Genomic DNA, 16,307 nt, shown 5'->3' with positions numbered 1-16,307 from the left:
ATGTTACAAAGACGTTGTCAACAGTGTAAAATGAATACAATAGGCAAGTAATTGCCTATTAAATTTATATTTAATACAAAACATAATTTCAAAAGATTTCTGAAAGGTTTCCTAAGAAATTCTCATCAAATTCCACAGATACAATGACTGAAGAGGGGTACCTGGGTGGCTCAGTCGGTTGAGCATCTGACTTTAATTTCAGCTCGGGATCTCAAAGTCGTGGGATCAAGCCCCACGCTGGGCTCTGTGCTGATAGCATGGAGCCTGCTTCGGATTCTCCCTCTCCCTCTGTACGCCCCCCCACGCACCCCCCCCCACAACAGCATTCTCTCTCTCTCAAAATAAATAAATAAACATTTATAACAAAAGAAAACAAAAGAACAAAACAAAAATACAGGATGAAAATACAGAATGACAGCCAACAGAGCACTGTTCTGCGTGGCATCTGGCACTGTATAAGCGCCTTACCAAGAATGCCTTACTGAATCCTCGCACCTACTCTATAAAGGAGGTGCTATCATCCCAATTTTATAGAAGAGGAAACTAAAGAGATTTAGGAACTTGCCAAGATTGTCCAGCAAATGAGAGAAAGAGGCAGGATTCAAACCTAGACAGTCAGGTTTCAGAATGCATGATGTTAACTACCGTGTTATATGTTATCTGGGTATAACTTGGCATGGCTGTTTTATTTTTCTTTTAAGGGAAATTACAGAATCTTTAAAATTTATAATATAAATACCCACTGACCCAAAAAGCCAAAGTCTAAAAAAATCATAAAAAAACCCTGTCATAAGAAGGAAATTACAAATGTAAAAGGATGGTCAGAGTAGCATTCCTATAGTAGCTAAAATTGAAATGACCTAACTGATCATTAACAGGACAGAGGTAAGTTATGGATATACATAAAAGTTAAAGACTTTTAACTTTATAGTTAAAAACATCAAAGTAGAGCTTTACAAACTAAAGAAGCCCATTATATAGAGGTGCTTTTTGTTTTTGTTTTTTTAAAGCAAGTTACAAAACAGTGTATATATAAGCCCTTTATTGCAGGAATATGGAAGGAAATGGGGAAATGTTTGTGTGTGCACTAACACTATCATGCACAGGATTTCTAGTTAAACTTGCTGGACTAGACATAGTCATTTGTCACCCAATAGGACATAGAAAATAGATAAAGAAATTTCAGCAGACGAAATGTGAACAAAATTCTGTTAAGATAGAAAACAGGCCAGTAACAGAAACTGATATGACAGACCAGAAAAATCTGATAAGCCACTGGGGTTTAGGGAGGAATGAACACAGCACGTTGCCAGAACCTCTGAGAAGCCCAGGAATTGAAGGAACCAGCAATCTATAGACAGGTGCATGCAAGGGGGAGCCTAAAACAGAAGGATAGGATGAAAGCACAAGAAACCCTATGACAGTGAGGTCCAATCCTCCGGAACACTGACACCTCCCCCCCGCCCCCAGAGAACTCTTGCTTTTGGTTCAGATCCTGATCTCAAGGTCATGAGATTGATTGAGCCCCATGTCGGCATGGAGTCTGCTTAAGATTCTCTCTCCGTCTCTCTGCCCCCGCCCTGCTACTAACCTAAGTCTAAGCGAACAAAACAAAATCCCACTAGGGTTTTACTGAGTCCAGAAAAACAAAGTTGTAAAAGAAAGTAAATGTAATCAGTATATTCTGTGGCTAAGCTGTGATCAGTATTTATATAGTCATGATGATTTAAATAATGAATGTTAATTTAACAAACACAGAGACAGAATTATATTGGGAAGATGAAAGGAAGGATGGTGATTTAAGGAGCTATCCTTGTCATCTTTCACTGTAAAGCCAACAGCTAGTATTAGCGTTTTTAAAATCTGGTTCCTTGGGGCACCTGGGTGGCTCAGTCAGTTAAGCATCCGACTTCAGCTCATGTCATGAACTCACTGTTCATGGGTTCAAGCCCCATTTCGGGCTCTGTGCTGACAGCTCAGAGCCTGGAGCCTGCTTCAGATTCTGTGTCTCCCTCTCTCTCTGTTCCTCCCCTGCTCTCACTCTCTGTCTCTGTCTCTCTCTGTCAAAAAAAAAAATAAATAAAGATTTAAAAAAAATTTTTAATTACAAAAATAAAATAAAATCAGGTTCCTCATTTGATCCACAGAACACAGAAAGTGATTTGAGTGACTGTTGTCTCCATTCTAGATGCACAGGAGTGTAGCTAATTCATTAGCACAAGGGATGCCCTGGGGCATTAGGACTTAATTTTCTCACAGAATCTCAGCTGAGAAACAGAAGGAGCAAGGAAGAGAACCATAAGGATGTGATTCCGATACCTGAAGAAAAATGGCAAAAGAGAACTAAGACGTGGCTGCCGCCACACCACAGCCTCAGCTGTGCCGAAGCCCAAGTTCTCCGTGGACAACCTGTGAAGGCCGCTTTAGTGAGGTCAATTGGGGCTCAACATGCTGGGGGAGAGTTGAGCTCAACATTGACCTGCCCCACAAGAAGGTTGGTATCAATTCCGAGCACAGCATGGACACTCGCTGGAGACCCTGGGAAAACAGGCAAAGCTGTTTCCCACCTCGGCCCCAAGTAGCAAGGGCCTGGATCCCTGCTCCCAGGACGGACCAAAGGGGGCATGACGCTGATCCCTCTCCTGCCTTCGAGACAGACCTGGGGCCTGGCAGTCCTGCCCAGCAAGGGGAGTTCCTACAGAGAGGCTTCCTCGCCCTGTTCGTTTCCCCAGAAAAGTTGAGCCACTTTTGTTGGGGCAGGGGCTGGGGGGTGGGGGGAGAGAAAAAGATAATGAAGAAGAGAGAGACACTGCCTACTGGGAATGGGAATGAGGGGTGGGCAGGGGCAAGGGACTACTACTGCCCTTCAAATTTTGTATTATTACCACTTGACCTTAATACTGCATACATGTATGAGTCTAATAAAAATAATATTTTTAACTTTTACAGAGGTTCAGAATGACAAAAGCACACAAGTGCTTATAAGCAGCAGCATCTCCTAGGCTTAGGAGAGGACAAATAAAAAGCAAATTTCACTTTTTACACTCTGCATTGTTTACACCTTTAAATAAACAGTAAGGAAAAGATGTTTTTGGGAATGCAAGCTGGTGCAGCCACTCTGGAAAACAGTATGGAGGTGCCTCAAAAAAACTAAAAATAGAACTACCCTACGACCCAGTAGTTGCACTACTAGGCATCTATCCAAGGGATACAGGTGTGCTGTTTCGAAGGGACACATGCACCCCCATGTTTGTAGCAGCACTATCAACAATAGCCAAAGTATGGAAAGAGCCCAAATGTCCATCGATGGATGAATGGATGAAGAAGATGTGGTATATACATACAATGGATTATTACTCGGCAATCAAAAAGAATGAAATCTTGCCATTTGCAACTATGTGGATGGAACTGGAGGGTATTATGCTGAGTGAAATTAGTCAGAGAAAGACAAAAATCGTATGACTTCACTCATATAAGGACTTTAAGAGAAAAAACAGATGAACATAAGGGAAGGGAAACAAAAATAATATAAAAACAGGGAGGGGAACAAAACAGAAGAGACTCATAAATATGGAGAACAAACTGAGGGTTATTATAGGGGTTGTGGGAGGGGGGATGGGCTAAATGGATAAGGGACACCAAGGAACCTACTCCTGAAATCATTGTTGCACTATATGCTAATTTGGATGTAAATTTTAAAAAATAAAAAATTAAATTAAAAAAAGAAAAGAAAAGATGTTTTCACAGGACAGAGCCTTTGAAATCAGAGAGTCTTAGATTGAATGCCAGCTCCACTTGCTAACTTGGTAATCTTGGGCAAGTTACTATACAATTCTGAGCTTCCTTGACTGTTAAATGGGGATAAAGATATTTACTTCATAAGGTTGCAATTAAAACTATATTAAATGAGGAGCACCTGGGTGGCTCAGTTGGTTGAGCGTCCAACTTTGGCTTAGTCATGATCTCACGGCTTGTGAGTTTGAGCCCCGCATCAGGCATTGTGCTGAACAGAGCAGAGCCTGCTTGGGATTCTTGCTCTCTCTCAAAATAAATAAACTATATATATATATATATATATATATATATATATATATATATATATATATATATATTATTTTTTTTTCAACGTTTATTTATTTTTGGGACAGAGAGAGACAGAGCATGAACGGGGGAGGGACAGAGAGAGAGGGAGACACAGAATCGGAAACAGGCTCCAGGCTCCGAGCCATCAGCCCAGAGCCCGACGCGGGGCTCGAACTCACGGACCGCGAGATCGTGACCTGGCTGAAGTCGGACGCTTAACCGACTGCGCCACCCAGGCGCCCCTATATGTATGTATTTATATATATAAATACATATATATATAAAATATTAAATGAGGATAATGACAATACCACCTAACATTTTATTAAAGTAGGCCCTTTGCCAATGATTTAACATACATTTACTTCTCACAATCATCTTAAGTATTATCAGAATGCTTTCCTTTTTTTTTTTTTAATTTTTTAATGTTTATTTACTTTTGAGAGAAAGAGAGAGACAGAGGCATGAGTTGGCGAGGGGCAGAGAGAGGGAGACATAGAATTTGAAGCACGCTCCAGGCTCTGAGCTGTCAGCACAGAGCCCGACACAGGGCTCGAGTTCATGGACGACTGGAATTCATGGACTGCTAGATCATGACCTGAGCTGAAGTCAGATGCTTAACCAGTTGAGCCACCCAGGAACCCCAGAATTCTCTTTTATGGATGAAAAAATATATCTCAGATTCAAATCCAAGGCAGTATTTGAACCCACATAGTCTTACTCTAGGTTCATGCTTTTAACCATGACTGCAGTGATCAATCAATGGTAATTTTACAGTCATTATTATTAAAGGATAAATGTTATGGATTAAATTAGGAGAAGGGAAGTAGCTCCTGTGTGACATTCTTGAACATCTATATGCTTTAGACGACCTTGATTAAGATTTAGATGACACAGGGGCGCCTGGGTGGCGCAGTCGGTTAAGCGTCCGACTTCAGCCAGGTCACGATCTCGCGGTCCGGGAGTTCGAGCCCCGCGTCAGGCTCTGGGCTGATGGCTCGGAGCCTGGAGCCTGTTTCCGATTCTGTGTCTCCCTCTCTCTCTGCCCCTCCCCCGTTCATGCTCTGTCTCTCTCTGTCCCAAAATAAATAAAAAACGTTGAAAAAAAAAATTTAAAAAAAAGATTTAGATGACACATAACAGTTCTCTTGCCACCACTAAACAGCCTCCCCATGTAAAATGAGACTGATTTCTTCCAATAATGATAGCATTACAGTTTGGGGGGGGGGGGGGAGTCGTTTTTGTTTTTGAGTAGGCTCCAACGCCCAGCACGGGGCTTGAACTCACGACCCTGAGATCAAGAGCCATATGCTCCACCAATTGAGCCAGCCAGGCACCCTGAAATCATTTTTTAAGCGGGTACATAATCGTTTTCCTGATCTGGGGGAAGGAACAAAGTTTGCTCAAATTGTTACTTCCCCTACTCCTGTTTCTGTTTCCTCAAATTCCAGAAAGTATTGGTTACACCTTGGCTGTCTTTTTCCCCTGTCCTTCCGTATGTTTCTAACCCCTGATGCTGCAATGGCAACATTTCACAAAATATTTAAACCATTTCAAAAGTGGAAACTGGAATATAATACCAACATTTCTTCAGCAAAACATTTGAATGCATTTTTTCTGCCCAGAGGACCAGAGAACAACAGTATGCTTCTGGGAGAGGGGAAAAGGAAGGATAAGATGTCTTAATTTAACATTTACGGTACCTTGAGCCTTTATATCCACTGAGATCTTTGTCCATATCCAACTCAGGAGTGGATTCAATGATTGCTTGAACTTCTGACTTCTCTTCATTTTCAGCAGAACCTTAGGAAAAGGACAAGATGACATAAATAATGCATATATCACATACTGCCCCTAATATAAAAATCCTGTTGCTTTAATGGTTGTAAATTCATCATTTCAACATAAAAAAATTTTAAGGAGTGGGTTCTAGGAAACATGGGGTTAGACAACATGTCATATATTCAATTAACAGTCAATATCAGAAACCGGTTTGTTTTGGGTTTCTTGGGACACAGTCCATTGCATCCCAGGCCAGAACGCCTTGTTTTTGTTTTTTACTAACTAAGGAGTGAAACACAGAGAAATTAAAGATGAAGACTTATGATCTAAGGCCAGGGGCAGAAAAAGACTGTTCTCCTGCATTTCAGGCTCCCCAAACCCAGCTGTCCAAAATTTTATTTGATCATCACCTCTTTTCAGCTTATTTACAATTGAAGATAATTTTATAACTCTAAAGCAGTAACACTCCTAAAATGTATCTTTTCATACCCACATGATCTTTGCCAGAAAGTAACTGAGGTAAGAACTGAGGTCACTTACCTGTTGATACATTTCTAGTTTCTTGAGCTACCTGTACTTCAATATGCTTGCTTATCTCTGACTTATTTGGTGTATCTGCAGCCTTCACAAATCCTTCATTATCTTCCTTTAAGGGAGTATCCGTAGGAATTACTGCCACATCTGACGCAGCTGTTGATGCTGGAGTGGTAGCTTTAGATCCTCCTTGGCTAACATCAGAAAGTTCATCCTACAAAATAAAAAGAATTATGGTAAAATCTTCAAATGATTCATTTACTTTAAACCGTTTTCTTAAATGGGTTAAGGAAAAGACTTACAGAGAGAAAATTCTATTAAAAAATCAGTAACAGTCACTGACTGAAGGGCACCCAGGTGGCTCAGTTGGTTAAGCATCCAACTTGGGCTCAGGTCATGATCTCACAGGTTGTGAGCTGGAGCCTTGTGTCAGGCTTTGTGCTGACAGCTCAGAGCCTGGAGCCTGCTTTGGATCCTGTGTCTCCCTCTTTCTTTGACCTCCCCTGCTCACCCCGTCTCTCTCTCTCAAAAATAAATAAACATTAAAGAAAAAAAAAAAAGACTTAGTGAAGTGTTTACACATACTAAGTGTTTAAAGTGTTAGCAATTATTACAATTTATAACAATACACTCTGCACAACTCTGAGAGTTCTGAAACACATGGCCTAAGGCAAAAGTATAAATAAACGTAACTTAAAAAATTAAATTATGCTATGGTGGGGGATGATCTTTAGTGACTTTTATTTCTCCCTTTAAAATGCTATCCTTTTTAACTTTTAAAGAACATTGTTAAAAACTAACAATATACCAATCAAAATTAAAGCATACTCTAAGCTTTGTATTACACCATCTGAGAGATTTAGGTTGGTTTTGGTGCTGAGAAGTCAGAGTGTGTTCAAATTCAAATTTAAAACTCTACCCAAGTATAAGAAAGCATTTTTGTCATACGGTCAACTACTGGTGCTATGGTGGACAGAAATTACAATGAAAGCAATCACACTTGGAGAACTTTATCACCAAAACTCTTAGCTTTACAACATTAAAACATTTTCACCTTCATTGTCATCTCCTAATATTAGTTTGCTATCATGAATTTTGATGTAGTACAAATTTCACTACCAAGAGTGGCTGAACAAATATAAAACCAATTACCAGATGAGAATATAGATTTACGTAAATTATATTTGCTGTGGCAAATCAAGAGCTCTTTATCCAGAAGATGTGGTGTATATATACAATGGAATATTATTCAGCCATAAAAAAATAATTAAATCTTGCCATTTGCGACAACATGGATGGAGCTAGAGAATATTATGCTAAGTGAAATAAGCCAGTCAAAGAAAGACAAATACCATATGATTTCAGTCATATGTGGAATTTAAGAAACAAATGAACAAAGTGGTGAGGGGGAAACAAACTGAAAACCAGACACTTCACCATCCTGAACAAAAACATGGGTCGCAGAGGGGAGGTGGGTGGAGGGATGGGTGAAATAGATGAAGGGATCAATGAGTATACTCATCTTGATGGGCACTGAGGAGTATATGGAACTGTTGAACCACTCTCTTATACATCTGAAACTACTATAACACTGTCAGTCTCAAATATAACACTGAAACTAAATATTTATAAATAACTGAAACTATATGACTGAATATATATATTCATATATTTGTGTGTGTACATATATATACATATATATACATATATATGTGTGTGTATATATATATATATATGTGTGTGTGTGTGTGTGTGTGTATATATATATATATATATATATATATTTATAAACTGAACAAATAACTGAAATTAAAGTTTAAAAAAAGTTCTTTATCCCTTCCACAATGTCCTGCCCCCAACTCTTCATCCCTATCCCAGGCTCTGAGGGTTGTTGTTATTTTTTCCCCCTGATTTTTGTTTGTAAATGATGAGAGACGTAAAACATCACAGAATGTGAATGCCACTCCTGCATGAGTTACCCATTTAAGAGTCTGAGTATCGTGGCTCTATTGGTGGGCTTGAGCTCTAACACATGGTTAAAACCCAAGTGTTCGCCAATGACCTTCATCCCAGAAAATGTGTGCTATTCTCCACATTTATTTATTTTTGAAAGACAGAGAGACACAGAGCATGAGTGGGGGAGGGGCGGGGGGGGTACGACACAGAATCCGAAGCAGGCTCCAGGCTGAGCTGTCAGCACAGTTTGCGGGGCTCAAACCCACAAACCATGAGATCATGACCTGAGTTGAAGTCGGATGCTTAACCGACAGAGCCACCCAAGCGCCCGTACATATATATACTTCTAAAGAAAGAGTGTACATATGACATAATTTGTAACAGCAAAAAACTGCAAACAACTTAAATGCTTCAAAACAGATTAAGCAAATTACACCATATCCATATAAGAGACTAATATGCAGCAATTAAAAACTGTGTTGTAGAAGGGTACTTCCTGAAATGGAAAATTTTCAAAATATTTTGCAAATGAGACTGGGAATTGAAAGAATTCAGTGCAGGGGTGCCTGGGAGGCTCAGTCTGTTAACCATCTGATTCTCGATTTTGGCTCAGGTCACGATCTCACGGTTATACAATTGAGTCCCTCAGCAAGGAGACTGCTTAAGATCCTCTCTCTCCCTCTGTGTCCCTCCTCCACTCACGTGCACACATGTGCACACGCACACTCTCTCTCTCTTTCAAAAACCAAAACAGAACAAAAGAACAATTCAGTACAGTATGAGCAATTAAAAAAAATATGGTTAGAAAAAGCTCTGTTACAACAATGATTTTGATAGTGGTTGCGACTGGGTAGTTGGATAATGAGTGATTTTTGCTTTTCCTTTTGCCCTTGTTGGCATATATATATGTATATACACACACATATATATACATACATATATGCATATACATGTAAGTAGAAAAAATTACAAAACTCAGAATATAAATCTATATATGTAGACTCAAACTTCTAGCTATATAAAGTGGCTACAGATAATAGGTAAAAAATCTTTTTACTGCTTTTAATATTTCTCGGTTTCTAAATTTTTTAACGGTAGGCATGCATTACTATCATAAAAAGGAAAAAAGTAAATTAAGTTTAAAATCAATTTGAACTGGGGTGCCTGGGTCGCTCAGTCGATTGAGCATCCGACTTCGGCTCAGGTCATGATCTCGCGGTCTGTGAGTTTGAGTCCTGTGTCGGGCTCTGTGCTGACAGCTCAGAGCCTGGAGCCTGCTTCAGCTTCTGTGTCTCCCTCTCTCTCTGCTCCAACCCCGCCCCCCCCCCCATGCTCTGTCTCTCTCTGTCAAAAAAAAAAAAAAAAAAAAAAAAAAAAAACATTAAAATTTTTTTTTAAAAATAAAATAAATTTGAATTAGTATAACTAGATGAAGTTATCTTTCACTTTGAAAGAAAGTTTTGAGAAAACCATTCATACTACTAATGAATTGGGAGCTATCCATTCATTACTGCCTTGTAAGTTTAAGATAACTGCTTATCTGTCACCTGAAGTGCAACGCTAAATAACCATATGCTGATAAAATTAGCTATAATGTGGAGAGCCTGGGTGGCTCAGTCTGTTAAAGGTCCAACTCTTGGTTTTGACTCTGGACATGATGCCACAGTTCATGAGATGGAGCCCTGGGTCAGCAAGAGTCGGACACTTAAACAAGTGAGCCACCCAGGCACCCCACTAAGAAAATGTTTTATATTTGTCATGGGCTATCCAAATAACATGAGGTTTTTTTTATCTGTAACTTACTTCCCTTTTATACTTTTACCATATAAAAATATTTTACACTCATTAAAATAGCTCACTGTGTGGGCTGTACTTCTGGATCTCAGGGACACAGCATGAGAGCTGAGGAGGGAAAAGCTGTGAATTTCAGGGGACAGTTTTCAAAAGTGGCATTTCTTGTTGGTCCCCCAAGCAGTGGTGACATAAAGCTCCTGAGATTAGTAAAAGCACTGACAGGAAAAGTATCTGCTACAGTGTTTCCTTGGAGGCACCATATTCTTTTAAAGAAAAAAAATTTTTTAATGTTTATTTTTGAGACAGAGGAAGATAGAGCACAAGTGGGGGTTGGGGCAGAGAGAGAGGGAGACACAGAATCGGAAACAGCCTCCAGGCTCTAAGCTGTCAGCACAGAGCCCAATGAGGGACTTGAACCCACGAACTGTGAGATCATGACCTGACCCGAAGTCGGACGCTTAACCGACTGAGCCACCCAGGCGCCCCTGGAGGCACAATATTCTTACACTGCACCTACTACAAAAGAAATTATGAAATTCTGTCACTAACAATGCCTCCAACTAAGATACAGTGAAGAAAGACAAGCCTAAATATTAACCTGTTAAAAGATAAAACACATCACTTTTGGTCAACAGTAGGTTCATAAAATAGCATATGCAAAATGAGAGAAAATTCTTATTAGAACCTAATGGAAACTGGGAGCATTTATATAAATTATTCAATATAAAGTTACAGGGGAGTTGCATTCTATTATTTGACATTCAGTCTGTGACTTGTGGAGACCTCCAATTCCTATGTTATACCAGTCATTTGCCAAGTTGTACTGTTTTAGCTAATGGTTTTTTTTTTTTTAAGTGTTTATTTGAATTCCAGTGAGTTAATATACAGTGTAATATTAGTTTCAGGTGTAGAATATAGTGATTCAACACTTCCATACATCACCGAGTGCTCATCACAACAAGTGTACCCCTTAATCCCCATCACCTATTTAACCTACCCACCTCCCTTCTGGGAACCATCAAGTTTGTTCTTTTTTTCCCCCTTTGCTCATTTGTTTTGTTTTCTAAATTCCACATATGAGTGAAATCATATGGTATTTGTCTTTCTCTGACTGACTTGTTTTGTTTAGAATTATACTCTCTAGCTCCATCCATGTCTTTGCAAATGGCAAGATTCATTCTTTTTTATGGATGAGTACTATTCCATTGTGTGTGTGTGTGTGTGTGTGTGTGTGTGTGTGTGTGTGTGCATATATATACCACATCTTTATCCATTCATCAGTCGATGGACACTTAGGCTGCTTCTATAGTTTGGCAATTGTAGATAATGCTGCTATAAACACTGGGGTGCATGTTACCCTTTGAATTAGTATTTTTGTATTCTTTGGGTAGATACCTAGTAGTACAAATTGCTGGATCATCGGGTAGTTCTATTTTTAAATGTTTGAGGAACCCCCATACTGTTTTCCAGAATGCCTGAACCAGTCTGCACTCCCACCAACAATGCAAGAGGGTTCCCCTTTCTCTGCACCCCTGCCAACACCCGTTGTTTAGCTAAGTCTCGATTACAATTGCCTCTTTATGTGAAGACCACTGCCCTATCAATTCCAATTACCTGGTGTCCTTAACACATCCTCTTCAAACATGTGGCACTGGGTGCCTTACATGGTTGTCAAATCTCTATCAAATGTACTAATTTGTAACCCATTTCCCCCCTCCAGTTTTTACGGGATTCTCACATTGTAGGCTGAGCATGTCACTGGAGAATGTCCACAAAAAGAAGGACGCTGATTTGGGATTCCAGTGCTATGCCTATAGGGGAACGGCGCTCCGATGCATATTAAATTGTGTTTTAATAGAATAGGCGTCCTTCAAAGATGTTATGTGAACAGGCAAAAAGCACAAAAAGATGCTCAACATTACTAATCATCAGAGAAATACATATCAAAACTACAATATTACCTCACACTCATTAGGATGGCTATCAAAACAAACAAACAGAAAATAACAAGAGTTGGTGAGATGTGGAGAAATTAGAACCCTTGTACACAGTTTGTGGGATTATACAATGGTACACCTGCCCTGGAAACAGTGTGGTATTTCCTCAGAAAATTAAAAACAGAACTGCCACATGATCAATCCAGTAATACCCCTTGCAGATATACATCCAAAAGAACTGAAAGCAGAATCATGAAGAGATACTTGCTCACCCATGTTCATAGCAGCATTATTCAAAATAGCCAAGAGGTTGAAGACCCAAATGTCCATCAAGAGATGAATGGACACATCAAATGCGGTCTATATATACAATGGAGTATTTATTATTCAGCCTTAAAAAGAAAGGAAATCCTGAAACATACTACAATGGAGATGAATCTTGAGGACATTATGCTAAGTGAAATAAGCCAGTCACAAAAGACAAATACCACATGATTCCACATAGATGAGTACCTAAAGTAGTCCAACTCATAGAAGAGAAAGTAGAATGGTGGTTACTGGAGCTGGGAGGAGGGGGAACGAGCGACTTGTTTAATAGGTATAGAGTTTCATATTCGCAAGACGAAAAACCTCTGGAGATCTGTCTCGCAACCATGTGAATATTCTTAACATGGCTGAACTGTGTACTTTAAAAAATGAGTAAGATGGTAAATTGTGTTGGTTTTTTTTTTTTAATTTTTATTTTATTTTTGAGAGACAGAGAGATACAGACTATGAGAGAGGGAGACACAGAATCCGAAGCAGGCTCCAGGCTCTGAGCTGTCAGCGCAGAGCCCGATGCGGAACTTGAACTCACAACTGTGAGATCATGACCTGAGCTGAAGTCAGACGCTTAACCCAGGCACCCTGAGTAAGATGGTAAATTGTATACTGTATGTATTTTACTACACACAAAAGGAAACAGGTGTCATTACTTTTAGCTTCACTTGAGATACCATGGCGAAAGCTATCTGGTCTTTGTGCCCTTTTCTTACTGGTTTTAGAGATTGGGCTAAAAGTCTACAAGCCTTTAGAAAATATTTTCAGTTGTTCCATTCATCAAACGCCTCCCTCGTGTGCTCAGTTACAGAATACATAGGTCATGTGTTAGTCACCACTGCCTCATAAGTATTTATGTTCTGAGACACTGTAAGTTTACAATTACTGAAGATAAATTATTCCACGAAGGACAACTTGGAAATGTTCAGTGTTTTCCTAAGTAGCCTGCTTGACTTCATCTGAAATAAGCCAAATAAAAGTGCAAGCAACTCTGTTACATAGGTCTGTCTTTTTTTTTTTTAATGTTTATTTACTTAGAGAGAGAGAGAGAGAGCGCACTAGCATGTGTACGCCAGCCAGCAGGGGGGAGGGGCAGAGACAGAGGAGAGAGAGACTCCCAAGCAGGCTCAGTCCCACAAACCTCGAGATCACGACCTGAGCCAAAATCAAGAGTCAGATGCCCAACTGATCGAGCCACCCAGGCGCCCCCTAAGTCTGTCTTTTGGAGTCAAAGATTTTTAAGTCTAATGAAAGTAAAGACAAAATTACAAGAGGTAACTAGCTCCATGAATCCCCACTATAACACTTATCACCTTATATTTTAATTTTTATGTTTACATTTCTTTCTCCACAAGTAAAAGTGAAATGTCTAAAGCAGTGGTTCTTAAGCTCTTTTGATTTACAACTCTCTGTATGGCATAAGAGAAACACAAAATTCTGTGTGTACATTTATTTTCTGGAAAGTTTCATAACTTTGATTCTTAAAGGAGTGTGTGACCCAAAGAAACACTGAGGACCTTAACTCTAGACACAGTTAGATGGACTAACTCTAGATGTTAATTATACTTTGGGTTTAAGAAAATTCTGATTACTAAAGGAGAGGTATGAATGTCCTGGCCCTGAGGATATTTCTGAACAAAGGGGGTGCTGTTTCACTGTCACTGAGAGATGAAGGGCTTCCATGGACCTGGGTGAGTAGTGGGTAGCAGAGAATCTTATTTGTTGTCCTATCCTATCCCCAGTGCCCAGCGTATCAAGACTGACGTGAAGAAGGCTCACAACAGTTGTTTAGTCAATAAAGCCGAATGGTGCCCTGATTGAAGCTAAAGAAATCTGCTCAACTAGGGAGGCAGCCCACGGGAAAATGACACGCTGGGGCAGTCTCCAGGATACATACAAGTTATGTCCATTCTGTCCCAAGGAAGGCATCTGCAAATTTGTACAGGGGTATCTGTATGTTTCTTACCTAGGAAATGGATAGATGGAAATAGGCTGAATTTCCATAGGATTTACTTATATTTTCTCTCCTATATTTTAAAATGCTGGCTTTAGGGGAGGAATAATTTATAGATTACAATAAAGCCCTAGCAACCACTGAAGAAGAAATATAATTTTCTCCTGTATTTCAGTGAAAAACATCAGTAGTCTTGAGAACAGCAGATGAGTAAATAACCAATAGTTAATCGCTTTTGTTTACTTTCTGTAAAGTGATCTGAAACACCATTCTCACATCCTGTTCTACAGCCTTCAGAGGTTCAGGACCACTCCTGGGAAGAAGGAAATATTATGCAAGAGATAACAAGATCATGTATTTACTGGGTATATCTGGCTTGCTCTACCTCTCAGGATAATAAGATCTCTGTAACCTACTGTTGTTGTTGTTGTTGTTGTTGTTTGGGGCTTTTTTTTAATGTTTATTTATTTTTGAGAGAGAGAGAGCAAGCGAGCAGGGGAGGGACAAAGAAAGAGGGGGACACGGGATCTACAGTGGATCCACAGCCAGCTCTGTGCTGAGAACCTGATGTGGGACTCGAACTCATGAACCACAAGAGCATGACCTGAGCCAAAGTTGGATGCTTAACTGAACGAGCCACCCAGGTGCTCCATAATCTACTCTGTTAAAATGAGGGTTTGAGGGCTTTGTTTTAATGTGATTTAAAAACACCTCCTTAAGCCTCTAGTTTAAAAGATAATCATGGCTCAGAAATCAGCACTTGGATCATGTCTTACCTAACTCTTTACCAATAAATGGCACACCATTTAATCCTTTTGTCTTTTCACACAACTCTGAAACCCTCCTGAAATCTATTCTAATCGTCTTGCATATTTAACATGCAAAACATTCCAGTACACTTGGAAATGTTTACTCCACCCTCCTCTCACCCCACTGCCATATCTGAAACTGTTAGATATCACTAATAATCGAAGGATGACCAAGATTGAAATCCTTTTTCACAAAAACAACTATTTGTTCATTTTCTTTGTTTCTATCTCTACATTTGCCCTCTATGAGACAAGTGTTTCTCTCAAACACAAAGCAACCATAAGCTTTAAATATTCTTGGTCTGGAAATTCATCAAAGTGTTTTTCAAAGCCTAAAATACGGCTGCTAGCTCTCTGTTAATTCTCTTAAAAAGCCATAGATTATCAAGGCATGATTCACTTTATAAAAAACACACCGCCTTTCAATGTTTGTTATATGATCTTTGACTCTGGATCATCATCATCTTTAACCCTTCTCAACTGTTCAATTTATCAAAAGTTGGCAGGGGGGTGGGGTGGGGGTGGCTTTGGGTGGCTCTCTATCAAAATGGAGAAACTGTGAACACACATTTTTTAATAAAAAACAAACAGCAAACTACAGGAAAATACTTAGGAGTATATAGCCATTTATCTTACAAAGATATTATAAGTATGTATTATCTATGTGCATATATAAAAAAAAAAGGTCTAAGGACAGATATACCAACGATTCACAATGACTACAGAAAAGTAGGGAATTTAGGCTTGGAGAAACTTTAGTCTAGATTCATCAATATTATTTAAAATTGGGAAATTGAGTTAATATTTAAAAATTATGAATCCTGTTTTATAAAATATTTGGACACAGAGAGCACCTTAATAATATGTCTAGTATCTGGTATAGTGGGTACTAAATAAATACTTTTTTTTAAATTTTATTTATTTTTGAGAGAGAGAGAGAGAGAGAGAGAGAGACAGAGACAGAGACAGAGACAGAGACAGAGACAGAGACAGAGACAGAAACTGAAGTAGGCTCCAGGCTCTGAGCTGCCAGCACAGAGCCTGACGTGGGGCTCAAATCCACGAACCGTGAGATCATGACCTGAGCCGAGTTCGAACACTTAACCAACTGAGCCACCCAGGCACCCAATAAATACTTTT

General features: G+C 39.4%; 1 protein-coding gene across 14 annotated transcripts in view; it reads right to left on the bottom strand.

Moving 5' to 3' along the window:
• The window catches only part of SPAG9 (sperm associated antigen 9), a 131,912-nt gene that overhangs the window by 41,490 nt on the left and 74,115 nt on the right, over positions 1–16,307 (bottom strand). For all 14 annotated transcript variants that reach the window (XM_023244410.2, XM_023244414.2, XM_023244412.2 and 11 more), the window contains 2 exons: positions 6,406–6,613; positions 5,787–5,886 (listed from right to left, as the gene is read on the bottom strand). In XM_023244410.2, the coding sequence (XP_023100178.1) occupies positions 5,787–5,886; positions 6,406–6,613 (308 nt within the window). The remainder of the gene's footprint in view (positions 1–5,786; positions 5,887–6,405; positions 6,614–16,307) is intronic.

This window comes from Felis catus, chromosome E1 (assembly GCF_018350175.1).
Source record: "Felis catus isolate Fca126 chromosome E1, F.catus_Fca126_mat1.0, whole genome shotgun sequence".
Lineage (NCBI taxonomy): Eukaryota > Metazoa > Chordata > Mammalia > Carnivora > Felidae > Felis > Felis catus.
This window is presented reverse-complemented; position numbering and strand designations above follow the sequence as displayed.